Here is a 27,500-nt window from a genome sequence, read left to right on the forward strand (position 1 = left end):
ACACACTCATACACACACACATACACACACACACACACACATACACACACACACACACACACACATAAATACACACACACACACTCACACACACACACACACACACACGCACACATACACACACACACACACACACACACGCACACATACACACACACACTCATACACACACACATACATACACACACACACACATACACACTTTCTGCATGTCTGAACCGATGTTCAGTCACAGTGAAGGCAAGGCTAACCTGGATCAGTTATGCGGCGGTGACCGCCCATCTTTCAGACATTGGCGTGGGGGGGTGGGAGAGTGGATAGACGGTTATTGTGATATTGAATTCAACACAAAATGGAAAGCTTATTAAAAATGCATCATCCTGCGTCCATCTCCAGCCCGGGGAGGGCAGGATGCATGCTGGCCTCCCTCCTGCCTCTTAAAAGCCTCTCTAAAAGGCTCCAAAATGGCAGAAAGAGAGGCTGTTTTCAGCCCAGGCTATAAATATGGATAGCGTTAGCACACCGGTGCGTTTCCAGGCTAAGACACCACTGCTGTTCTGCAGATCCAGACAGGCGCTGAGTAAATAATGTGTTAGCTAAAAAAAAATTACATGAATCATTAAAGAAATGTAATAAAAAAGGTAAACGTCTGCCACGTTCCTGCCCTGTAAAGAGTGTTATCTGACTGCTGGGAGAAGGGACATGGGGGGTTGTGGGTAATGTAGTTCCGGCTGAAGGGCTTGTTTTGTATGCTGTGCTGTGTCCCAGTCAGACTGAGAAGGCGCTCATTAGCATATTAAAGCACTCGCTCGCTGCGTGTGAGAGGAATTTAAAGCTCGCCGTGTTCCCGGACGACCGGCCTGCGACCGGCACTGGGGACGGAATGCGGGCCGCAGCTTTGTCATCATCATCATCTTCATCATCATCTTCATCTTATCTTCATCTTCATCATCTTCATCTTCATCTTCATAATTTCATCATCATCATCATCATCGTCATCATCATCATCATCATCATCATCATCACCATCATCATCTTCATCTTCATCTTTATCTTTATCTTCATTTTCATTTTCATTTCCATCTTCATCTTCATCTTCATCTTCATCTTCATCTTCATCTTCATCATCTTCATTTCATCACCATCATCATCATCTTCATCACCATCTTAATCTTCATCATCATCATAGTAATAATAATAATAATAATAATAATATGATAAACTATGTTTCCTTTGGGAGGTGGGTTAACGGCATTATAGCACATTAACTGTGCCTGCATGTTTTGAAGAAGGGCAGCCTCCCTCCTCCATCCCTCCCCCGGCCGGTGCATTCGCCCCGGAGTCCTCCGAGCTCCCCCACTGGCACATCAGTCACTTTCTCCATTAGAGCGGGGTCTCTTTCGTTACCCCGGCGTGTTCCCTCTGCCCGCTCCTGAGGTGGAAGTCATTAAAACGTGTGTCCTGCGACAGGCCCCTGTGTCCGCCCTCCGCCCCGCCCCGGTGACAAGCCCCACTGAGGAGCCCCACTGAGCCCACGCAGGCCAGCGGAACTCCTGACATTCTCCCCGTCCTAACCCGCGTAACCCGTGGTAATATGAGGAGCTCCCCTGACATTCTCCTCCTGCCCCGAGCCCTCTGAGTGGCCAACGCCGCTCATCTCCCCCGCTGCACGTCCGCCCGACTCTTAAAATATAGTACATGCCATATTTACTCACTTCCCCCTGCTTTACGGACGCTGTCATTTCACAGCGCGGGGAGGTCCCCCGTGGCGTGTTGTTTACAAGCCCGGCTTAAGTTTGTGACCTTGGAAACGCCGCGATGGCCTCTTAAATAAAATGTCCGTGGGCCGTATTACATAGCAGGCCAGCGGACCTTTCTGAGCAAAGGCTGTAATTTCGGGGGTCTGATGCATGGACGTGTTTGGTGTGCTGTGTGTAATTTTGTTATTTTGTTAGTCCCACAGCGGGTTGTTCGATGCTTTGTGCTCCCCACATATTGTCCCTGATTTGGCGTAATAGCGACTGCGAGATCATATTAATTCGGCCGCGCTGATGGGTGTTCAGGAGCGGTAGCATTAACGCTGCAGCTAGCCCACCGGGCTGCCATTCCTTTTGACTTTCCTCAGTTGGAAGCAGATGGCAGGATTCAATTAGCATCTGTCCTTAGCCTTGACTTCCGCACACAGTAACGCAAGCTCTACTTTTTTTTTACTCCCTCCCTAAGCACAGCTGGGCGGGTTCAGCGAGAGCAAAATAAATTCCAGAACTGTTTGCGAAGGAAAAAAAATGATACAATAATAATGTGTGAGATAAGGACAAGTGTTGATAAAATCCATGAGAAACTATTTTTGTGCCTTGTCGCTCAATTTTTTAACCCCAGTACGGGATGCCTAATGGGGCTCTCCAGCCCTCTTCACTGTAGCATCCACCGTGACCAATTATGGGTCATCTGCGGAGATGGAACAGGCTGGATCGATGGGACCAATTATGCACTGGAGCAGTGTCACACACACACACACACACACACACACAAACAGGTATACAAACACACACACAGACACACACACACACACACACACACATATCTCTGCACACCTCACTGTACATCTGTGTCTTATCCTTCCTGTGACGTGAAGTTCACTGCTTGAAGTTTCACACTCAGAACTTTCTTAATACCAGCCATAGTTGCAGGTGCACACACATACAGACACACACACACCTCCATTTTAAGCAAATGCTGAAATTCTTCAACATCCCAAAACATGCCTTGTGAATGAGTTTGATAAAAGCAGTTTCATTAAAAACGACACCCGCAGAAACGATTTAGAACGAAAGTTTTGTTTCCCGTCATCGAGACCAAACTCACTCACCCCTCGCAGTCTGCAGGGGGTACAGGCTCGAGTCAAACGAGTAAAAGCTTTGTCCCCTCGTAGGACCGCCCACCCCACAAAAGAGCCAGCTCCTCTCCTCCCCTCGAAACCCAATGCAAATTCTCCCAGAGTGCTGTTCGGCTGGCAGACGTTAGCCATTGCAATCACACTGAGGCAGATTCTTCTTGAGAGACATGGGGTTAGTGGAGCAAGACGGTGAGATTACCACCGCCCCCCCCCCCAAACCACCTTCAACCCTCCCCTGCCTCTCCTTTGAGACGTGCCTCTCCCAAGCGCGGTGTGTCCAACCGCCCGCATACCGTTCACTGCAGCGCAAGGATAGCACGCTATTTAACATGGAGAGCATGGACGAACCTGCGGGTACCTGCAGGCTGCCAGATCACAGCCCCAGGCAGCTCTACCGGCTCAAAACAAAACCCTTTGGGCTGGCACTGTGCTGTGTTCCACCTTGGCATAAAACACGCCGTGTGTCACACCTTAGTCATGTCGCTAAAAAAGACAAAATAAACAAATAAATAAATAAATACATGGGAAATGTCTGCACCTGTTTGCAAAAGAAACGAAAAGATAAGGATAAAAATGTTCATGGCACGTACAGGATTATTAAAACAAATGTATCTTTGTCAGAAACACTTTGTGTCTGCCAGACTTTGGGCCGATTTCTGGCCTCCCCACTGTGTGTGTCCACTGAACAGGACATGTGAGGAAATACTAAATAATGTTTTGCAGTTTTTACACCTCATCACTTCTCATTGCCTGCAAAAACTGTGTGGAAACAGTGATCCCACGTACAGCTGGTGTGTCTTTTAAAAAAGACAATTTCAAGAAAAAACTGTCTTTGCTTAAATTTGCCAAATTTGATGCAGAAACTTTTTCCAAATAGTTTTTCCTATGAACTTTCCTATAATCTTACGGATATGGATAATCTTTCTGCTCTGTTTTTCATATCCAGTATGAGCCCCATTCATATCCCTGCTGCAAAATCCAGCTATGCCACCTTGACCAGTTTGAAAATCGAGCTGGTAAAGCTGGTCATAAGCTGGTCTAGCTGGGTATGAGCTGGCCAACCAGCTAGTGCTAGAAGCTTATCTGCAATGGTAGCTGGTCAACCAAAACATAGCTTAAGCTGGTAAAACCACATCAGGCTTGGAACTGGTCTGAACTGGTTGACCAGCTAAACCACATCCAGCTGGGAGCTGGTCTGAACTGATGAAAACATAGCTTGTAGTTTTTTTTAAATTTAGTGTCAGCAGGGCTATTTAGTTTTAACGTGTTTAAATTAATGTCCAAACGTCTCGTTCGGTGTTTAAAGCAAAGCCGCTTTTTGCTCTCTCCGTTCTGCGTTTCCTGCAGCCGCTGGACTACGAGACGAAGAAGGCCTACACCTTCAAGGTGGAGGCGTCGAACGCGCACCTGGACCCCCGTTTCCACGGCTTCGGGCCCTACAAGGACATGGCCACCGTCAAGATCAACGTGCTGGACGTGGACGAGCCCCCTGTCTTCAGCCGGCCGGCCTACAACATGGACGTCCTGGAGGACACGGTGGTGGGCACGGTCATCGGGGCGGTGACCGCGCAGGACCTGGACGCCGGGAGCAGTCACGTGCGGTGAGGGCTAAGAGACCGGACCAGTACCCCCGCCCGCTCGCCTCTGCGTGGCGTACGGCTCTCTCACCCAGACCCTGGGTCCTGCTGGGCTGCTGGGTGGGCTGATTGTGGTGGTGTAACTCAGAACGTAATTGGTCAAAATGACAGCAGATGATCACACAGGTTTTATTGGCTCGGCGGTGTAGTGGTTAGCTCTGTTGCCTCGGAAAGAAGGGGTACTCAAATCTGGCCCTGAAGTGTCTCTGGTTAACCTTCTGCCCTTCTAACTAGGGACTGATTGGTTGAATCCATCACTAAATCAGTCAGTCAATCAATCACTTATCAGGTAGATCAGGTAAACGAGACCACCCGTGCCACTGTCCCCAAGGGGCTAGATCTGGGGCATGTTCCGGAGATACAGGAGGTATACCGGTTTCATAAGCTCTTGTCCTTGGAGCATTACTGCTGTTTTTATTTTCCACCTGATAGCTAATTAGTGCATTTATGATACTGAATGGGCCAGAAAATGGCCGCTCGCTTGATGAATGAAAGCACTTGATTATGCGGTAAACTCGCTCCGCGGTGCTGTAGAGGCCTTCACTCTCGCCCTCGGACAGCTGCCGGCCTGGCGGGTTTCACTTTTGTTTTCATTGTTACCGAGCGCTCGATTAAAATTCATCACGCCGTGAACACACCTCACCCGGCTTCTTGGATCTCCACTGACTTTTGATTGCAAACAGGTTGCAAACAAAACAGAAAGCACCCGCTGTGCGGGTTTACAAGGGTGAGAGAGAGGGAAAGAGAGAGAGCAAGCGATGTTCCAGCGCGCACTACCGAGTTCTGTAACGTCTGCTGAAGATTGAACAGTTTAAGATCATATGGATCCGCTCAACAGACTTGTACAGTAGCTGGGTGTTAGAAAAGTAGTCTGTCAACTGCATAAACGTTGTTTTTGTGGACAGTCTGTGTAGGATATGTTAGCTTCCTGTTTGTTCTCACATTTCTTTTATATTAAATCAGAACTGTACTGGGCTAATGTTAGTTGCTATCGGCACCCATAATCTGAGCCAACCCCAAGGTTTCACTTAGTGATTTTGGAAGTTATTATGTGAAAAAAAAGAAAAAAGGACCAGGATTCAGGCTACAGTGGTTGGATCACAGGTAGAGAATTAGCTTGGTTACAAAGCTATAAACCGTGCTTCCCAAAGTACTAAAACATCTTCAGTCAGGTATAAATATATTTCATTTTTCAACAAAGGAAATCACTTTATTCATATTTAAGCTTCTTTAAAAACAACTGAAATTGAAGGGTTAACCGATTTTTTTTTTTTTTTTTACCTGTCTTAGTTGCTTTTGCCAAATTATTTGTCACAAATAGGCAAATAGCTTTTTTGAAATGAGAACAAAAATGTATCCCACCCCTTCGGTTGACAGTTGTTGGCAGTTCTCGTATGTGGCTTGCCTGCAGTTAATGCGAAAGAGACGCGGCGTAAATGCACAGAGACAGGTGATAATGTGGCCACAGTGGAGCCCAGGAGCTGAGACCAGCCGGTATCACACACAAAAGAAGCAGCGCTTTGCCTGAAAAATGCATTTGGACAATTTGTCGCAGCGTTTTGTTGGCTGTCACAAGTGTTTAGCGTCACGTCTTGCTGTGGGAAAATGCTGTTGAGCTCTCCCGCACCGGTGTTAAAAGCAGCTAATGCTGCCTGTCGAGTGGAGGGGGGGGGGGGGGGGGGAACGCTCGCTTCAACAAGTGAATTTGTTTGGATATCAATATTTTATGTTAGGAAATGTGACAAAATGGAGCAGGCGTGGACTTTGTGAAAGCCGGCTTTTTCCACTTTCTGTTGTCCTGAGTGTTGAATATTGCATACTGCCATTGTTCGCTGAGATGTACAATTACAAAGAACAGCCCGTGTGCAGTGGACAATGGTCAAGGTGAGCTGTCATGCATAGGGAATCATGCTTTTAGAATGGGTTCCCCCAACGGCACAGTGCACTCTGTGTGTATTTATGGTGTTTCATCACCAGTGCTACCAAAGGGTCTCTAAAGTCACTCAAAACTTTGGCACTTAGCAACTGTTTATATCAACATGTTCACAAAAACTCTTTTTTGTGACCTTGTGTTTAAGGCAGTGGTCTCAAACTGTGTATTCATTCATCCATCCATTCATTATCTGAACCCGCAGATCCTGAACAGGGTCGCAGGGGGGCTGGAGCCTATCCCAGCATACATTGGGCAAAAGGCAGGAATACACCCTGGACAGGTCGCCAGTCCATCGCAAGGGCACACACACCATTCACTCACACACTCATACCCACAGGCAATTTAGACTCTCCAATCAGCCTAACCTGCATGTCTTTGAAACCGGAGTACCCGGAGGAAACCCACGCAGACACGGGGAGAACATGCAAACTCCGCACAGAGAGGCCCCGGCCGACAGGGATTTGAACCCAGGACCTCCTTGCTGTGAGGAGGCAGTGCTACCCACTGCACCATCCCTGCCGCCTATTATATAATTGACCATGATTATATAATTTGTAAAATTGTTTGGCTGAAATAGTTCTCTAGGTTTGCATATAATATATCAAAAGTGAAATGTGATATTTATGTTGTCTAAATAACAACTGCTGCTTATATCCTGTGCTTTACTGCAGTTAAACGATCAATTTGGTAAAGTAATGGGTTAGAATGAAAGCCTGCATGCACATAGCCCTCCATGGACACGTGTTTCAGACCACTGGTTTAAGGTCATATTGACCTTAAAGGAAAATATGCTGAACGTTCAAGATAATAATTAAAATTAGAAAAACAAATAAAAATTATACTAAAACCCAGGAGTATGCATTTTTAATTTGTCAAAATCAGGGTCTGATTCTCTCTGTTGTTTTCCCGAGAGAACGTTCAAGTGCTCTTCATCCCAGAGCGCCAGTCATTGTTCCTGCCCCATCCAGACGTGAATGGCACTAAACTCAAGATGAGATATCGCTCTTCCGTCAGAAGATAATCCGACGCGGGGTAACATTAATCACAAACGGAGGGTGAGGAATGGGGATCCCAAACGCCCAAAATGGAGGAGGTTTTTTTTTTTTGTGTGCTACATGCAGGGCCCTCACAGCTGGTGATTAAGCTGTTGTAAAATGGGGGCTACCAGGGGAATTTCATTCTCGAGCTCTCTCAGCAATAAGACCGCGTGGGCCCTGGATGTCAGATGAGTGCTCCCTATGGAAAAACATCAAACACTTTGGATAAATGATTATATGTTATTTCATTAATTCAGTTATATATATATATATATAATTGCATATTTTCTATAGAATCTGCATTAGAGGATGAATACCAATGAAAAATGCAGGGAAAATATTGACATACGTGCTTAAGAAGAAGGGAAAATAACAGGATTATTGACCCGTCCCCATCCTGGTACAGTATTCGCTGCCTCTAGTGGTGGAACTTTGCTACTGATCCGGAACTACTTTCTGCCCCAGATCCCATTTCAATGTTCTTACAACATATCCAAATTCTAGGTTTTGCTGCGATATATTTTACATGTATTTTAATGTGTCTTCATATATATCTAAAATGAGCTGAAATAATCCAACAGGTATTTTCAATGAACTCTGGAAATGACTGTAGCTTCAGTGTTTTATGTTTAAAAAAAGAAGAGGGCGGATAGATTTCCAGGTCCTTTCTGTACTTTCAAAGGCAGTCTTTTAAATAGCTGCGATCTGAAGGAAGCCGTCTGAAGACCAGTCGGTAAAATAACGGTCGGTGTGTCAAACCTTATTCTCCAGTTTCCAACAGTTACTCCGCTCCTTCTGAAGTCGCTGTCAGTTGGTGCACAGATTTAAGTTTAAAAAAAAAAAAACCTCACCAACAAAGGCAGAGACACAAGTGAAAAGTTCAGTGACAGGGCGAGGAGTGAAACAGATATGTCTGAAGGAAGGAAGATTACATCCATATTTTCATTTGATCATCATCAAACATTTTGGGCAAACAAAAACAGTGGCAAACAAACCACATGGGAGTACAGCCAAGGATCGCCTACACAATCGCCGGATAGTTAGCACTATGTACGCATGTTCTGAACAGCAAAGCAGGGTTACTGAGGAGAACTGCGCCGAGCAAACCCTGGAACAGCTGTTTTCGCTTCAGTCCGTGTTACAGATTTTATGTTCCTCGGTGAACTCAGCAATCGTGCTTTGCTGAACAAGCTCCCAGTCTGTTTGTGCTGTTGTTGAGCTGGTATTTCCCACTCTTTATCCTCCTCACTGCTGCTCCACTCAAGTTTTGCAGTGATTCCTTTGAAGATAGAGAGCGGTTAGTGTCAACTGCCTTTGAAGCTTCATATTATCTGGAGAGACTGAGGGGATGATCTGCTTCAAGTGGTGCAGTTCTCTCTCTCTCTGCCTCTTTCTCACTCTCATTCTACGTCTCTCTGTCACTCTCACTCCATTCTCTTTCTCCCCCCTGCCTCTCTCCATTCTCTCTCTCTCTCTGTCTCTCTCCCTGTGTCTCTCTCTATATGTCTGTCTCTCTCACCCTCTCCATTATCTCTCTCTGCCTCTCTCCATTATCTTTTTATCTCTCTCTGTCTGTCTCTCTCACTCTCTCCATTCTCTCTGCCTCTCCTCTCTTTCTCTCTCTGCCTGTCTCTCTCTGTCTCTCTCACTCTCTCTGTTACTCCCTCTCTCTCTCTCTCTCTCTCTCTCTCTCTCTCTCTATCCCTGTAAATCATTATTACAACGGAAATGGACACACGCAGTTGTTCCTAGTGCACAGCAGTGCAGCAGGGCTGGCAGAGAGGCCTTGAGAAGACGGACCGCAGTGGAAATCACAGGACTGAACGAGGCAATTACGGGTCAGAGCATCTGAGTTCAGACTGGGCAAGACAAGGACACCCGAGGAGGACGGGATTGGCTCCCAGGCAGAGCCCAGCCAATCACAGCAGCCCAAGTTGTTGCAAGCGATTAATATAGCGCCTATTGTGTTTTATTTTTATTTATTTTCACGAGAAAGTGTTTCCATGGTAACTTTGAAGTAAAGAAATTGAATTGTGTTGACTGTGCATCGGATTCACAACTGTGTATGATGGCTCTTACACTTGGTTGACTTGACAGAACATGCTGCAGGTGGTCTTTTTTTTTGGGGGTATCCAAACTTACGTACTGGGGTCCCCTTGCACTGAGATCCTTAGAGAGTGCTTTCCCTATGAATGTTATGAATATAAAGATCTCCGTGGTGACAGGCCATGGTTGCTCTCTGCATACGTGCTGGTTTTGATGTTGTGAATATTTTAAATGAGAAAGTGGAGGTTCTGGGACAGGTCCCTGGAGAAGCTGCTTCCTCAAGCTCTGTTTGCTAGAAGCATTTGTCGTGGTTCTGTACGCGGTTGAGAACTGCGCTCTCGGTAAGGTGTGAAGCAGAGTCAGGCCAATTACGTTTTTTCATCAACCCTCACCCCCTCCGTCCTCGCCTGAACCCGAAATCGATGGAGGTCCGCTGTCTTTCAAGACTTTCCAGTCCGTTAAACGCTCTTCGGATCGGGGAGGAGTGAGCAGCAGAGAGGCTCCTAGAGGAGGCTTCAGGGGGGGGAGCGTGTCTTTGCTGAAGTCTTTTTTTTTCCTTCGGATCGTGTGATGTATGAATGATCAACCTGTGCCAGACTAAGGCTCATACTACCTGAGCCAATGTCACCGTACGTAGCAAGGCCGCCAATGATGCTAATGTCGCCCCGTGTGCGTTCACCGAAGGCTTCCCTGTCAGTGATTACAGTGATGAGCAAGATTAGGATGGATAAATAAATAAATAAAGCATTCCGAGTATTCTCGGCCAGAATCCAGCATCCAGCGCTATTTAAAAGGGATTATTAAAATGAGCATTTTGAAACAACATCGCTCTGACCTTGAAAGATTCCCAAACCCCCGACTGTGTTCGCAACGTGTAGCAGCCGTAAATATTTCAGAGCGTGACATGTTTTATCTTTCACCCTTCTCCGAGAGGGAAAACATTTCATTAGTGTTCTCACAACTGTATTTTCTCAGGAAATGTGTTGGAAGAACACTGCGTTTCAAACGCCCTGAATACATTGTTGGCTGAGTTACCTCCACATTAAGGGCTTGCTCTGTTTTAAACTCCCAGTTTTATGAGAACCATCTTGTGTTATAACTCCCATGTTTGTAAGGACCAGCTTGGGTTATAAACCCCTAGGTTTGTGAGGACTAGCTTATGTTATAAACGTCTATGTTAGTGGGGACCAGTTTGTGTTATAAGGATCAGCTTTATAACCCCTCAATAATTTAGCACGATGATGATGAAAATAAATTATTTTGATAAAGATGAGGATTGCATGTTGTGATTGGGATATGCAGAATACTAATCGGAAGACTCCCCATAGTCTTGTATTTACCCCAAAGAACCCACCATAAATTATAATTTCACAGCTTTCATTTAAAATGAAAATCCAAAAAACTTGATCTGAAGGGGAACGGACATGCCCCGGACCAGCCTCGGGAACAGCATTCAAACCAGATTTAGGCACTTGTTAATAGTCACATTTTCAATTGTGACGATCATGCTGAACGTATCTGTCAATAGGTTGGGGGTTTTACAAAAGGTGAGTTTTCAAACGGAGCATTCAGTGACTGGTATTGGCTGACTCTGGATGGGCAGATTCATTCATATTTCAAAGAATAGACCTCTGGTACGCTTGCCCTTGCGGATGAATTCCGTTCCATTATGGAAATGAAAATCAATGAACGAGCCCCTACTAAACCTTTTAGGTTAGTGTAGGCTAATCTGTGCAAATGTGCCATTCAACACAGACATGTATTATATATTTATATTTTTTTCACAGTTTGCTGCAGTGTATTTTACTTATATCTATGTGTAAACAAAGTAGCCAGGCCCAGATAATCAGAATAAAAAGCCACAAAGCATCCATTCAATATATGCTAATGAATAACCAGTGCTAGCCTTTCCCAGTTCTAACCTTGTTCCCTTTGTTTTAAATGAATAATGTGCTGAATAAACTATGCTTTGTCTGTGCCAGAGCGGCAGACCTTTCCTGCTGTGTAACCACAGAGATCAGGCTGGGGTCACTAAGGCAATTTTAAAGGAGACTTCACTAAGGCGCATTTAAATGAGTCTTTACACTCCACCGCAAGGCTGCCCAACCCTGGTCCTGGAGATATACCAATCTGTATTTACTCACTCCAACCCTAACAAAGCACATCTCGTTCAACAGCTAGAGACCTCATTGAGCTGCTAATTTGCAGAATCGGGTGTGCCAAATTATGGTTGAAGTGAAAACCTACGGCATGGCAGATCTCCAGGAACACAGGTAGATATATAGATAGAGGGACAGATCGGTATGTTTCCCTACAATGCAGGTTTGGGTCATTACTATTTATTTGCTTAAACTCATGCATTCTAACAGTTCAGCACTAGTGACAGGCATGCATCACTTAACCATGGGTAAAAGTGACGTATAATGGCAGGGAACTTGGCTTGTAACCTGAAGGTTGCAGTGTTGATTCCCAGGTGCTGTCATGTCATTGTGCCCTTCAGTAAGATGAATATGAATCAGTACAGTACATAACCAGCTGTATACATTGATGCTATGCAAGTCACTCTAAATAGGGATGCAATGTATAAGGTAATCTTACTGATTAAAATCATTGGATGTGAATTTTGGACATGTTCTTCATCTCACACACAGTTATTACTTACTATTATTACATAGTTCAGGTTTAAAGTGACTAATTAAGAGCAATCAACAGCTTGTTGCGATTCAAGGGTTTCAGTTATTACATTACATTACATTACGTGGCATTTAGCAGACGCTCTTATTCAGAGCGACGTACAACAAAGTGCAAATCGAACACAAGTACAAGTGCAAAAGTGGACCTGAGAGGACAGTACAGTTCCGAGTCCTAGTGTAAACATACAGAAATTCAGAACCCTGGTTTAGAATTCTGAATTCAGAAATTCAGAACCCCCAGTTATGGCTGGGATGGAAACTTGCATACACAGGGGACCCAGCAAAACGTTTGAGAAGCCCTGCTGGAGCCAACAGTCACTGTATCTGTCACTGGTCATGTCAACATGCCATACCATTCTGTTTCTGCAAGCCTTCTTTCTGTCTAAAGATAGCCATAAATATTGTGACAGTCTCTCTCTGAATTCAGTTGGCTTCATGTTTTCTAGCTGTGATTATTTTGAATGAGCAATAAATTAACCCCTTAGGGGCAGACGCGACCTGCACGTTACATCTTCCTTAACAGGCAATGTATTTTATCATATATATTCTATAGGGTGCCTTAGTCCATAATGGGTTAAACATGATATGGGCGGTTCACCTTGAGATATAAAATTAAGACATTCCAGTGAAAGCTGCAAGATTTTGAATGCATAGCAGTACTTTGTGAAACTCCACTGGTGTATTAGACTGTCCTAACTGCTCCCAAAATGGTCCTGAAAGCTTAGCTTTTATTTCTAGAATCCAATTGGTCAAATAAAGTCACATTGTAAATGTCTACTATGAAAGTGAAATCGTGAAATCCTTTGATACCTGCTATAGAATAAACATTATATTGAGCAGTAACAGTTACAGGATGCACAAAATGTGCTGCAAGAAGAAAAGCTGGGCAGACATTTCTGATACCCTTCCACTACCGAGAGACTATGCTGCTGAAAAAAACAGCTCAAGCTACATTTTGAAACAGCTGGTTCACCAGCTTAGACCAGCTCCAGACTCATCATGGTTTGACCTATGGTTTGAGCTATGTTTTTTTTTTGTGATCAACATTTTTATTGTTTATCAAAAGTTGTATGTTAAATTGAGAAAAGAAAAAGAAAAAAGAAGGAAAAAAATAAGAAAAAAGAAAAAACATCAGGTTGGTAAGACAATACATAAAGCAACAAAAACAGCAGATAGATCACAACAAAGATTGTCTAGTTGTTGTTGTCCCTAGCCCAAGAAATTATCCTGGATGAGAAAGAGTTCCAAGATTGTACAGTCACTGGTCGTGCCTTATTAAGCCGCGCAGTTGTATGTTCAAGGTTGACAGTGTTGACAAGGCTATGGAGGAAGAGCTATGTTTTGAAACTGCTGGTATGTGGCAATTTCCGGCTGGTCATAACTGGTCATAGGTAGAGCACAAATTCTACTATGCTACCAGCTAGCCTTGCATGGCTGCCAATTGCCTTTGGCGTGTGACTGTGACTGTATGTATGAATGGGTGAACGAGAAGCATCACTTATACAGCGCTTCGGATAAAGGCACTTTGTAAATGCCTACTAATTTTCATTTACCATTTAGCCATGTTACAATGTTCCTTGTGTGTGCTCATGAGAGCACAACGTTTAGCTCGCTTTCGAGACACGGGATAAGCTTCTAATATTTTATCAAATTAGTGATTTTATTAGACTGGCATGTTGAAAAGTTATGATTCCTTCTTGGATATGTTTGTTTTTAAATATATATCATTTTCTCATCCTGTCTTTGTATCATTTTTAACCGGTTGTACTGATTTCAGCATTTCTCAACACAGGGACACTGAAGAATTTCTACTGCTACTGTTGCTCACATAGTGCAAGTAACAAAGGATATCAATATGGATGCTGAACTGAATGCATTTTCCAGATTAAAATTCCCCTTTTCTTTTTCATATGAGGGTGTTATGAGTCACAGAGTAACTTAGCGACAGCTGTTTTTGTTGCCCTGCCAAATTCACGATGCAGAGCTTGGCTGGTGTGACGTCTGGGAAGGGAATAAAAGCGCAAGGTTCTTTCAAAGTGCAAGGTTGCAAAAATGACACATTGCTCTATAAAACAAATAATAAACCCATCTCTCTGATGTGTATGTCATAAGATATTAAAATAGTAATATTAATTTAGCAAAGTTGACTGGTGTGATATTGTTTTTTGTGCCCGTGAATGAAACAAAGTCCAAATTGACTGACACCATTGCATGTCTGGAGATATAAGCTTGTGGTGGGGGCTTTAATCAGTTTTTTTCTTTTTCTATTTGCAGACCTTCATGTTTTATGAAGAGCAATAAAAGACAGAGCATTGAATGTGTAACACCAGATGTTACGGTTCAGATAGTTGTAAAGCAAATTAAGTTTATAATCTGCAAATTAGACATCTCTTCAATGTAAATCCTTCAACAAAGTCTGCTATATTTACCAAAGAAGCAAAACAACAAACAAACACACAAAAAAGGCTCAATGACAGATGGTGAGGTGGAGCTTGTTCACACAGAACAGTATAAATAACAATACAATAACAATATCACATTTATTTATTTATGGACTTCCAAGCTCAGGGGCAAGTGACACACAAAAAAAAAAGCCATCAGCCAAAGTCAAAGTCCAGAACGGTAGCTCTGGGAGTTTTATTAGATGAATGCATGTCTGTCTGCACTTAGCTAAAACATGCATCGTGTGTGATCAGAGAAAGCTGCAACCGAAATCCGCTCCGAATGACCAACCATCAAGCACGCCAGAGCACAGAACCAAGTCAAACCCAATACATTTTTCTCAAGGCATCATATAATACCCTGTATAGTTTCCTTCTATTGTAAAGATGTACACAATTTCAACAGTGTTTTTGTTTGTTTGTTTGTTTGTCTGCTTCTTTTTGCGTCAGGTATTCTATCGACTGGAAGAGCGATTTGGACAGCTACTTTGGCATCGATCCCGTGATGGGGACCATTTCCACTAACCTGCTCCTGGACCGCGAGAGCATCGCCCAACACAACATCTCCATTGTGGCGACTAAAGTTAGTAAGTATGAGCATAAGTCAGCGGTGATTTACACACAAGCCATGGTGCATTCTACACTCCCACCCAGGTCACGCGGAACACCCATTCTCACTGGACTCAATTTTGCCTTTGTATGAAGGTGCAATTCATCTCAGTAAATTTCAGACCGAGGCCATCCCTTAAGCCCGTCTGCCAAATGCCAATAATGTAATCCTTGCATTTTCAAAGTGGCTCACATTCATTATTATTGAATAGTGCTGCTCTTTTAATTGTTTAAGGTATTGGACACTGTTGACCACAGCATCTTTATAACCAGGCTTCACAGTAGTGTCTAGCCAAGCTGGCTGGATGTTTTATCTTTCTGCTAGTGCGTACCTTGATTAGTTTACCACATCTTTTCTTTCTTCCAAGGTGTGCCCCAAGGTTCAGTGCTAGGTCACAATATTTTCTCTATTTATGTGCATTATATCTACCATTTCTTTGCAAATAACATGTTATTTCTCACCAGTTATATTGCAAGAAATCAAGCACTTTCTTTTTTAAAGGAATAATGAAAAAATAATTTCTTGCAATTTGTTTTTGATGTTGTACAGTCGTACATCTTAAGCAACACTATATGGTTGAGACAAAACCAATCTTACATTATTTACTAACTCAAGAAAGTTGTATTCAAATCATTGAATCATGTATTTTAACTTCATAAACCAAAAAGGTCAGTATCCAAGTATTTTAAATCTTAAATGATTGCCATCTATCTTTTTAAATATCACATTGACAATCTTGTCTCTAAGCTTAAATATAAATGAGGTTTTTTTATGACACAAATAAATCCTGCTTCTCTTCAGTCCTGAAGTCCTGGTGCCAGCAACATGTGTGCCCCTGCCTGATTATGCTGGTCTGCGTTACATGTCAGCCCAATTCTTACCAAGTCCGTCTTTCATCCAGCCTTAGGGTGTTAAGGTTCTAACACACCACAAAACCCTGCAGTGGTCACATCTGTACTTGCTATGCTGCCTTTGTGGGCAAATTGGTAGCTGTCCTCTGTGCTACCCAGTTAACTCTTGCAAAATAGCTATTCAGTTTCAATGAGACTTTTTCCTGGTTTAACGAACGAACAAACAAACAAATGAACGAACAACTGACGGACAAACAAATAAATAAATAAATCCTAGTTGCTCATTTGACCATGATTTTCGGGCCTGTTCCACAATTCTTTTTTACTTCAGTCCATGTTCCAGGTTTTGCTGGGGACTGTGTTTTTCTCTGTGCAGTTATCCGGGTAACTCATTAAACTCATTAATCATGCATTGTAGAAACGGGCCCTGATCTATTTGAAATGGAACCTCGCTCCCTTGCTAAGATGGCCACAGTTTATGAGTAGGTTCAGCGTGACATATAGACCCAGTGGAAGTGGCTGGTTGAACATGTTGCTATTTTAAAAGTCTTAAATCCTCTTTAACGGTGCGTGCTAGGGATTCGAACAGACATATTATCCCCCCGGGGTCATTTTAAAATAGTCATAGGCTTAGATTCAGAGCATGAATTAGATATTCCACATTAAATTATCATTCGAAGCTAAATACACATTTATTTCCTTTATGATTTATAATGGACCCTTGGGGGCAATTTAAATAAGTAGACCCTGCTGGCATTAACACATACACATATCTCAGCAGACAGCGTGTGTATATGCAGTATATATAGCACATTTAAAAGCTACTGTGATGACAATAACCAACACAAACTACTAAATGTGCCGGAAAACATGGGAAAACGGCGATTTGCCACCAATTTTCGCTGAGAGAAAAAAGTAATTGCATCCTACCGCCATGGCGCTCAATCAAAATTACACATGCAATAAATTAATTAGCGGGGGAGATGAAGTAAGGTCGTTAAGAGCTGGGCCGTTATGGCCGTGCTAGCTCGTTTCCCCACTCCTCTTCAAGGTCGTGCCCAAGGACGGAGACGCTGCTGAGAGTTCGCCGAGTTTCTGCTCTGGGTTTGGTTTGGGAGACCAGCCAAAGCCCGGCCCCTGGCCCCTGCCCCTGGCCCCTGGCCCCCCGGCCCCTGGCCCCTGCCCCTGGCCCCTGGCCCCCTGGCCCCTGCCCCTGGCCCCTGGCCCCTGGCCCCTGGCCCCTGGCCCCCGGCCCCCGGCCCCTGCCCCCGGCCCCTGCCCCCGGCCCCCTGGCCCCTGGCCCCTGGCCCCTGCCCTCTGGCCCCAGGCCTTGGCCCCTGGCCCCTGCCCCCGGCCCCTGCCCCCGGCCCCTGCCCCCGGCCCCCTGGCCCCTGCCCCCTGGCCCCTGCCCTCTGGCCCCTGCCCTCTGGCCCCAGGCCTTGGCCCCTGGCCCCTGGCCCCTGCCCCTGGCCCCTGGCCCCCTGGCCCCTGCGACACCGCCCTTCTCCTCGAGAGGGGGACATGTTCTTAGAAAGATTTGTCTTTTTGCAATGTGCTTGGGTTTTTTTTTTTTTTTTTTGGGGGGGGGGGGGGTGAAATAAGTGCAATTGATGGCAGTTACAAAACACGCACTGTTTATGAGCCCTGGGATGTGTCAGTGGGAGAGGGAGGGAGGGTAGTGGATTTACATTGTGTGTAGTTGCTCTATATGTGCTGTTATACACTGCAGTGAAATGGCTGTGTGACCCCAATGCTGTGCTGTATATCACTTCTTAGGGTTTGGCAGCACTACTTTGCCATGGTGTGTCCTGCCAGCGAGACACAAAATTCAGCTTATCGGGGAGAGAGAGAGAGAAAGAGAGAGAGAGCCAGATAGCGATAGAGAGAGGTAGAGAAAGACAGCGATAGAGAAAGAGAGAGATAGAGAGAGAAGGTGCATCAGAAAGAGCTGAAGAGCTGATCAGAGAGGCAATAGAAAGAGGATTACATGCCCCTCTCCTCCAGATCAGAGTGAGTAAACCCAGCTACAGTGTCCAGTGGGAGCCATCTCAGCTGCCCGGTGTGTGTGTGTGTGTGTGTGTGTGTGTGATATGAGCTGGCACTTTCTCTCTCCCTCTGCAGGTCACTGCTCTGTGCGTGTGTGTGTGTGTGTCTGTGTGTCTGTGTGTCTGTGTGTCTGTGTCTGTGTGTGTGTGTGTGTGTGTGTGTGTGTGTGTCTGTGTGTGTGTGTGTGTGTGTGTGTGTGATATGAGCTGGCACTTTCTCTCTCCCTCTGCAGGTCACTGCTCTGTGCGTGTGTGTGTGTGTGTCTGTGTGTCTGTGTGTCTGTGTCTGTGTGTGTGTGTGTGTGTGTGTGTGTGTGTGTCTGTGTGTGTGTGTGTGTGTGTGTGTGATATGAGCTGGCACTTTCTCTCTCCCTCTGCAGGTCACTGCTCGGTGTGTGTGTCTGTGTGTGTGTGTGTGTGTGTGTGTCTGTGTGTGTGTGTGTGTGTGTGTGTGTGTGTGTGTGTGTGTGTGTGTGTGTGTGTGAGTCTGTGTGTGTGTGTGTCTGTGTGTGTGTGTGTGTGTGTCTGTGTCTGTGTGTGTGCGTGTGTGTGTGTGTGTGTGTGTGAGTCTGTGTGTGTGTGTGTCTGTGTCTGTGTGTGTCTGTGTCTGTGTCTGTGTGTGTGTGTGTGTGTGTGTGTGTGTGATATGAGCTGGCACTTTCTCTCTCCCTCTGCAGGTCACTGCTCTGTGTGTGTGTGTGTGTGTGTGTCTGTGTGTCTGTGTGTCTGTGTCTGTGTGTGTGTGTGTGTGTGTGTGTCTGTGTGTGTGTGTGTGTGTGTGTGTGATATGAGCTGGCACTTTCTCTCTCCCTCTGCAGGTCACTGCTCGGTGTGTGTGTCTGTGTGTGTGTGTGTGTGTGTGTGTGTGTGTGTGTGTGTCTGTGTCTGTGTGTGTGTGTGTGTGTCTGTGTGTGTGTGTGTGTGTGTGAGTCTGTGTGTGTGTGTGTCTGTGTGTGTGTGTGTGTGTGTGTCTGTGTGTGTGTGTGTGTGTGTGTGTGATATGAGCTGGCACTTTCTCTCTCCCTCTGCAGGTCACTGCTCGGTGTGTGTGTGTGTGTGTGTGTGTGTGTGTGTGTGAGTCTGTGTGTGTGTGTGTCTGTGTGTGTGTGTGTCTGTGTCTGTGTGTGTGTGTGTGTGTGTGTGTGTGTGTGATATGAGCTGGCACTCTCTCTCCCAGCAGGTCTCTGCTCGGTGTGTGTGTGTGTGTGTGTGTGTGTGTGTGTATGTGTGTGTGTGATATGAGCTGGCACTCTCTCTCCCTCTGCAGGTCACTGCTCGGTGTGTGTGTCTGTGTGTGTGTGCGTGTGTATGTGTGTGTGTGATATGAGCTGGCACTCTCTCTCCCAGCAGGTCTCTGGCCGGACTGTGTGTTCCTGCAGCTAGGTCTGGTTCCCAGGGGGAGCACCAGGCGGCTGGAGGGCTAATCTGCGCCAGCGTCTGATAGCCTGTTAAAGGCACTTACCCCCCCCCCCCCAGCTCAGCAGCCCTGTGCAGCCAAGCAGGGCATTATGAGGCTCAGTTACGCCCGGGGAGGGGGGTGCTGCTGGGGTCCAGAGCGGCCAGGTACGCTGTCCTCTCAAAGCCACAAAATGGACCCCGGTAAGGAGTGTCGCTGGACACTACCTCGCTCACAGCCTCCTGTGTGCCGAGGGGGAGGGCATGAGGCTCACACACAGGGACCGTGTGTTTTCTGAGCAGACGGGTAACCTTTCAGAGGTATGGAAAGTGCAGCACATATATGCTGTACATATAAGTCCAGCACATAAAATGTAATAATAAACACAAGACATTTGTACTTTTGTTTTGCTTGAAAAACACACTAATTTGTGTCCAAAGAGAACATTATTGTATGTGCAGGGTACATTTGGGAAATGTGATCCTCGAAGAATGAAAAAGTACCTCTACTGTCTATTTTATTTGTGAGAGTGTATGCTGTCCTCTCAACGCTAACACAAGGGATGCTAAAAAGTCAGAAGTAGCTCCACTGCACGATACCCCCATTCAGGCACCTGGGTGAAATCAAGCACGCACTCAAGCAGGATTGTCACCGGATCTGAACAAAAAGACGTACTCGACTTCAGGCCCTTTAAAGGTCACTTAACTGTAAAGCCCAGTCTCCACCAAACAGCCAAGGAAAGACAAGACAATACGGTTTTAGAGAATCTTTTGAAGAAGGTTTCATCGGTCTTAACAGTCCAGTTTTAGAATGTCGGCTCTCGGTGCCTGGCTTTTCGAAAAAACTGAGCACGTCAAGTGTTAAGTCTGGGGTTTTAGAACAGTTGGTGATTTAATGTTACAGTTAACTCGGGTCGTCATGGGAACATTGGTTTATTTGTTTACTTGGCGCTTTGGTGTGGACTGCCGAGTCCATACTTGCAGACCTTTTGAGATTTAAACACGGACGTTCCGAGATTTCTCTAGTCCTGCCTCGTCTTGTCTGGGCTGATTGGTGGAGACTGGGCTTTACACAGCAAGACTAGCTGCTGAAAAGATGTCATTACTGTAGCTGCTGAATTATGCTCTCCGTGAGAGACATGCCCTGTTTTATCAAAGCCTGGTGTTGAGCTTGTCGAGTGTAGCTTTGTATCTGCACAGTCGCTTTGCTACAGCAGCTGAAGTATCCTCTAGCATGCTAGCAAGCGGTGTGTCGTTTCCCAAAAACCCAAGAAAGCAACCCTGCTGAAGAAAAAGCTCAAGCTAGGTTTTAAAACAGCTGGTAGCTGGTTGACCAGTTCAGACCAGCACCCAGCTTGACATGGTTTAGCTGCTTGACCAGTTCAGACCAGCTCCCAGCTTGACATGGTTTAGCTGCTTGACCAGTTCAGACCAGCTCCCAGCTTGACATGGTTGAGCTGGTTGACCAGTTCAGACCAGCTCCCAGCTTGACATGGTTGAGCTGGTTGACCAGTTCAGACCAGCTCCCAGCTTGACATGGTTTAGCTGGTTGACCAGTTCACCAGCACTAGCTGGTTGAACAGCTTCATGACCAGCTTGGTCATGCTGGTTGGCCAGCACATATCCAGTTCGACCAGGTTATGACCAGCTCAATTTTCAAGCTGGTCAAGCTGGCATAGCTGGATTTTACAGTAGGGAATAATCTGGTCATGCGTAACCACAGGGTACTTCAACAGCAAAGCATCTCTTATTGAGTTGAACGGCATTGTTTTTATGTGGAACAGTTGCAGATTCATAATGTGTATTTGTGTGTGGAGTGTGTTAATTGTGTGTGTGAATTTACTGTTTTGTAGTCCGGGAAGGATATACTGTATCAGACATGGTAGAAGAAGGAGGAATTGAATCGGAGAACCATACCTACATCCTAAAGACCAAAAGAGAGATAAACAGCTATATACACACACGCGCACACACACACATTACACGTTACCATCCATGCCATTTTTCCAACTTCATATGAGGACAGTGCAGCAATTAATAAAATGGAGAAACTACGGAAACTTTGCCTCTTCTGGGTAACCTCTAACGTAAAAAGGAATGACTCAGTTTTAACTTTTCAAGAAGTGTTAATAGTTCTTTCTGCAGCTGGTGTGTACTTATTTGGAAAGGTAGATGGCACCATCTAGTGGAGAACATAAGAAGGCAGGGGTGAGCATATAATTTACATTCTTGTTCTAAATGGTAAATGTTCAAGGTAAAAACAGTGCATTCGTAATTAAATAGTAATAGTAATGTTGGATTATATCTATTTCATGCACGTGCTCTCTCTTTCTCTTTCAAACACACACACACACACACACACACACACACACGTCAGAAAGTTAAATGCACCTGTCTGTGAGAATGAATGAGACGCAGGGGCCTTGACAGCATCGTATACGGGGATAGAGAGCATATCATGCATTCCTGATATACGCAGGTACTAATAGGAAATAGGATGTTATGCCTGTTAATGAACAGTGATGTACCGTACAGTCACTTGGTGCAGAGACACCAAGCTCAGTGCAGGTCTCTTGGTGCAGAGACACCCAGCTCAGTGCAAAAGCTGCCTCTCCTTCTCCAGACTGTGTGATTAGCTGTTGGGTCAGAACCCCCCCCGGTCCTCTGTACCCCCCCAGGTCTCAGTGCTGCCCCACGCCTCAGTACCCCCCCTGGCCTCTGTGCTACCCCACGCCTCAGTACCCCCCCTGGCCTCTGTACCACCCCAGGTCTCAGTGCTGCCCCACTCCTCTGTACCAGCTCTGTCCTCAGTGCCCTGTGTCTCTGCTCAGTCCCTCAGAATCGGAGTGGCCTGTGAGCAGTGTAGCAGTGTAATGGGAAGGGAGGGTCAGGGAGCTTCCGACCCGTCGGCCATTTCTAATACACAGGGTCTCTCTTCGGGGCAGCGGCAGTGTGCAGCGGCAGTGTGCAATCTTGTTAACAAGTCTTTTTTGTGCGTGTATGTGTGTGTATGTGTGTTCATGTGTGTGTGTGTGTTTGTGTGTGTGTGTGTGTGCAGTACGTGCATGTCTATGTGTGTTTGTGTGTTTATGTGTGTGTGTGTGTGTGTTTGTGCATGTATATTTTTATGTGTGTGTTTGTGAGTGTGTGTGTGTGTGTGTGTGTGTGTTTGTGCGTGTGTTTGTGTGTGTGTGTGTGTGTGTGTGTTTGTGCGTGTGTTTGTGTGTGTGTGTGTGTGTTTGTGCGTGTATATTTGTATGTGTGTGTTTGAGAGTGTGTGTGTGTGTGTTTGTTTGTGTGTGTTTGTACATGTCTGTAAGATATACAGCGCACACATGCAGGATGTGGGTGAAACACTGGAGACATCACTTCATTTTGGGAGGGGTTGTGAACTATGTTGCCTGTTCATATGTACATGGAGACATATTTTGACCAGTGTTTTGTTGACAGAGAGGAGTGTGTCTTTGGATTTTTTACTCGCCTCTTGAAAAGCTCTTCAGGGCTCACACCTTTTTGCTTGCCGTAGTCATCACCGAGGTAGGGCACACATTGCAGTTCTTAAGCCGCTTCTCAGGTTACAGTTTCACAGTTTTACATCTCAAACTGTGTCAAGCTCTGAATCTAGTTAAAAATGAGCTAAATGGAGATTTATACAGCAGGGTAGAGTATTATGTTGCAGTAGTTCAATCCTTCTTTCTTTCAAGAAACAAAAATAGACTAACTTCATAATGGTGTTTGAAGACTGTGCACAGAATGCAGTCTGTAATATACAGTAGTCATGCAGTCTATCGTGTCTAGCTTGTAGTTTTTTACAAGCATGAAGTCACAGTGGGCCTCGTGAATGATGGCTGTCCCGTCTTTTGCACGTGGGCCCCATCGCTCCTCGGGTTCAGCACCTCTTCCGGGCCGTAGATCACCATCCAACACTAAAGCACCGCAGGTCTCATTTTTTTATAGATCACAGGTCCCCAAGGTGTATAAATAAATAACTGCTGGTGTTCCAGTCTCCCTTTACCTGGGAGTCAGGTGCACTAATTGTTCAGTTAATTACCTGGGAGGATAGGACACTAGGGAACACGCAGGGACAGATTTCACTGTCTTTGACGCATACTGTCAAGAACAGGACATTTCGTGAATTTTCACTAATCAGCAACCATTATGTTGCAGGTTATGTTGACTTGCACTGCGTACATCTGTTCAACACTATTAACCACTTTATTTTCATTCAATAAGCGCAGCCACGGTTTCCCAAAATTAAATACATTTAAATCAGCCAATGGTTCTCTGTCCCAATTGTGAAAACTGCAATTCTGGGTAAAACCACTGGATGTCAGGATTGTACCTCTTATGTATATTTATTTTGGCAAATTATGTTTTCTTCTTTTCTGCCTTTTTTATGCAGGGTCATTACTGTCATTCTTATTGCCAGAATGAGTTGCTGTGTGATAATAATGTTATCAGAATTTTAAAGATGAATAAATGAATGGTCCTTTCAGGTATAGCTAAGACCCCGCACTGTCTTCTTTCTGCAGATAATCCCATCCTGACCAGTAAAGTGGCGGTCACCGTCCATGTTCTGGATGTCAACGAGTTTCCTCCTGAGTTTGCAGTGCCATACGAGACGTTTGTGTGTGAAAACGCTAAGGCGGGACAGGTACGTGACTGTGTCCTGTCAAACTGTGTTAGTTTGATTGGATGACTTCACATACAGTATAGCATGTATGTGACTGGGATAGTTTGTTAGGATGACTTCACATACAGTATAACATGTATGTGACTGGGTTAGTTTGTTAGGATGACTTCACATACAGTATAACATGTATGTGACTGGGTTAGTTTGTTAGGATGACTTCACATACAGTATAACATGTATGTGTCTGTGTTAGTTTGTTAGGATGACTTCACATATAGTATAACATGTATGTGACTGTGTTAGTTTGTTAGGATGACTTCACATACAGTACAACATGTATGTGACTGTGTTAGTTTGTTAGGATGACTTCACATACAGTATAACATGTATGTGACTGTGTTAGTTTGTTAGGATGACTTCACATACAGTATAACATGTATCTGACTGTGTTAGTTCGTTAGGATGACTTCACATACAGTATAAAAGGTACATGATTGTTATGTAAAACTGTATTAGTTTGTTTGGATGACTTATCATTCAGTATTCCTGTGTCTTTTACTGACATCATAGTGTACTGCTGTGTTCCTGAGAATAATGCTGTCATTCTCCTGATCTGTAAGTTCCTCTGGACCAGCAAAGTATGTATGTATGTGTGAGAGAGATAGAGAGAGAGAGAGAGAGAGAGAGAGAGAGACTGCATGTCAATTATAAAGAAAAAAAGGAACATAGGGAGAGGGAGAGAGAACAGGGTACACACATGTGAAAGATAGAGAAAGAAACAGGAGAGAGACAAAGGGAAAGGGAGGGAGAGAGAGAAGAGAGAGAGAGAGCGTACCAGAGATGATAAGGGGAGAATGGGACAGGGTGTTGAGCGCTGATTCGTGGGCTGAATTCGCTGCAGAGATTCGATGCCCGTGTCTGTGCGCGCCATGGGCCCAGCGGCGCACGCATGTCTGCTGGCATTAACATCAACAGGCCCCGCCGTCCCAGAAAGCAGCTATTCACAGGCCCTCCTGTCGTCAGCGCGCCTTTGATAGCGCACGCCGGCACAGCGGGGCCGCACTTCCGCTCACATCAGCCCCTGTCGCGTCTCACAATGCGAGCCGCGGAGCCAACGCCGCGGGCCAGTCACGCTGTTGCATAAGATAGCAGGTCTTAGCATACAGTGGCCTAGCAGCCTGGTATAGCACGTCCTGGCATACGGTAACCTAGCAACCTAGTATAGCACAGTCTGGCATATGCTAGGCTAGGAACATAGAATAGCACATTCTAGCATATGGTAACCTAGCAGCCTAGTATAACACATCCTAGTGTAGGGTAACCAAGCAGCTTAGTATAGCACCTCCTAGCATATGCTAGGCTAGGAACCTAGTATAGCACATTCTAGCATAGGGTAGCATAGCATTACACAGTCTAGTATAGTGTAGCGTAGCATAGGGTGGCCTAGCATAGCCTAGCCTAGCGCACAAACAGATTAGCATTCCAGGCCATTCTTCTCTGGCCGTCGTCAATAGTCACCTTTGATCAGAGATGGATCTAGAAATGATCTGCGCAGGGGAACAAAAATATCAGGGTGGAAAAAAAAACCCTCCTCCTCTCTGGCACACACACACACACACACATACACACATACACACACACACACACACACACATACACACATATACACACATATACACACACATACACATATATACACACACACACATATACACACACACACACACACATACACACATATACACACACACACGCACACATACACACATATACACACACACACATACACACATATACACACACACACATACACACATACACACACACACATACACATACACACATATACACACACACACACACACACATATATATATCCATGGAATTAGGCACCTCCAGGGGCCCCCAGGGCCTGCTTGTGCGCAGGAGAGTGACCCCCCTCCCCCCTCTACAGCTCCACCCCTGCTTGTGCCCACACATTAGAGTCGCTATCAACCATCGACAGGCTGCTCCCCTCCGGTGCCACCCCCCCCCCCCCCCCCCCTTCCCCCCAGAGAAAGAGGGGAGCCTAAATCAGATAGTCAGGGATTCTAATAACACGCTTGAAGGGGGATTGTGCAGATTCCTCTAGCGTGACTGTGCTACACGCCGATGTATTTAAGATAGCCAGCTACTTGTGCATCTTATTTATTTATTTCTTTATTTCTTTAGTTCTTTATTTATTTCTCTCCCCCTCCATCTCGTGTGTGATAACGACCACGTCAGTTGCGGTCGAGTCGCCAGTAATGCGTTGCTCAGTCTAACGGATCGCGGTTTCAGACCGCGTTAATCAAGTGCCTATTCTTCAGACTGTATTAATCAATTACCAATACGTGTAGCTATTTTTGATAATGAATGGTGTGGCAATGAGAAAGGCGTATATAGTTTTATTAGGACATTCTTTCTATTTACTTATATTTACTTACCTTTTTTTTGATGACTGCACATGATGGCAGGATTTGAAAAGAATATATACACATATTCATATCGTTAATGCTCACTCTACCATGTGCTACACAAAGGTAAATCGTGCCCTTAGAACACATTGAATTAAATTCAGTGCTGGCAGGCAGTAATATAAACATAGAGGCAGCATATCCACAGCTATAATGGCCGTGAGATGTTTATGCATGGTCATTGAAATGCTATAAATGTGTGCATGTACCACAGGAGGGAAAAGTCGCCGGAAGCCTTGTGAAACTATACTAAGCAATGCTAATCTCTTCCTGCGTTCCTCTGCGCCTGCAAAGAAGAGTTCTTCAGAGGGCTTTTTTTTAACCAGCGAACACATCCGCCATGAAATCCCCTTCTGAAAAATAAATAAATAAATAATTTCCAAAAACTGCTTAAAGTCAGACGAGCAGCAGCCACATGTCAATGTGACAGTGAATTTTAAAGAGGCCAACGGGAGCGGGGATCGGATTGGTGTCAAACAGACAACACACGGCAGAGCGGAGGCACTTAGCTTTCAGACAGCGGGGTGTTGTTTTCTGCTATCGCTCGCTGGAAGAGGGAGAGTCACACAGTACCATCTTCTGCAGGTGAGGGAAAGGGGGGGGGGGGGTGGTCTGGTTGGCAGTTTCCCAAAATAAGAACACTTTTGCAAAGCTAGGCAGATTCACGTACACATACACTGCTCTTTCAGGACTTAAAGCTGCTGTGTAGATCATATCGTGGCTACACCGGGGCTCGAACCACAAACCTTCCGGGTCCCGATCATGTACCTTAACCATTACATGATTAC

The 27,500-nt window shown here is 45.2% G+C and overlaps 1 protein-coding gene across 5 annotated transcripts in view; it reads left to right on the forward strand.

Moving 5' to 3' along the window:
* LOC133126169 (cadherin-12-like) overlaps positions 1–27,500 on the forward strand; it is a 102,283-nt gene that overhangs the window by 61,148 nt on the left and 13,635 nt on the right. For all 5 annotated transcript variants that reach the window (XM_061238086.1, XM_061238089.1, XM_061238090.1 and 2 more), the window contains 3 exons: positions 4,244–4,497; positions 15,134–15,270; positions 24,117–24,238. In XM_061238086.1, coding sequence (XP_061094070.1) covers positions 4,244–4,497; positions 15,134–15,270; positions 24,117–24,238 — 513 coding nt within the window. The remainder of the gene's footprint in view (positions 1–4,243; positions 4,498–15,133; positions 15,271–24,116; positions 24,239–27,500) is intronic.

The sequence above is a fragment of the Conger conger genome, chromosome 4 (assembly GCF_963514075.1).
Source record: "Conger conger chromosome 4, fConCon1.1, whole genome shotgun sequence".
NCBI lineage: Eukaryota > Metazoa > Chordata > Actinopteri > Anguilliformes > Congridae > Conger > Conger conger.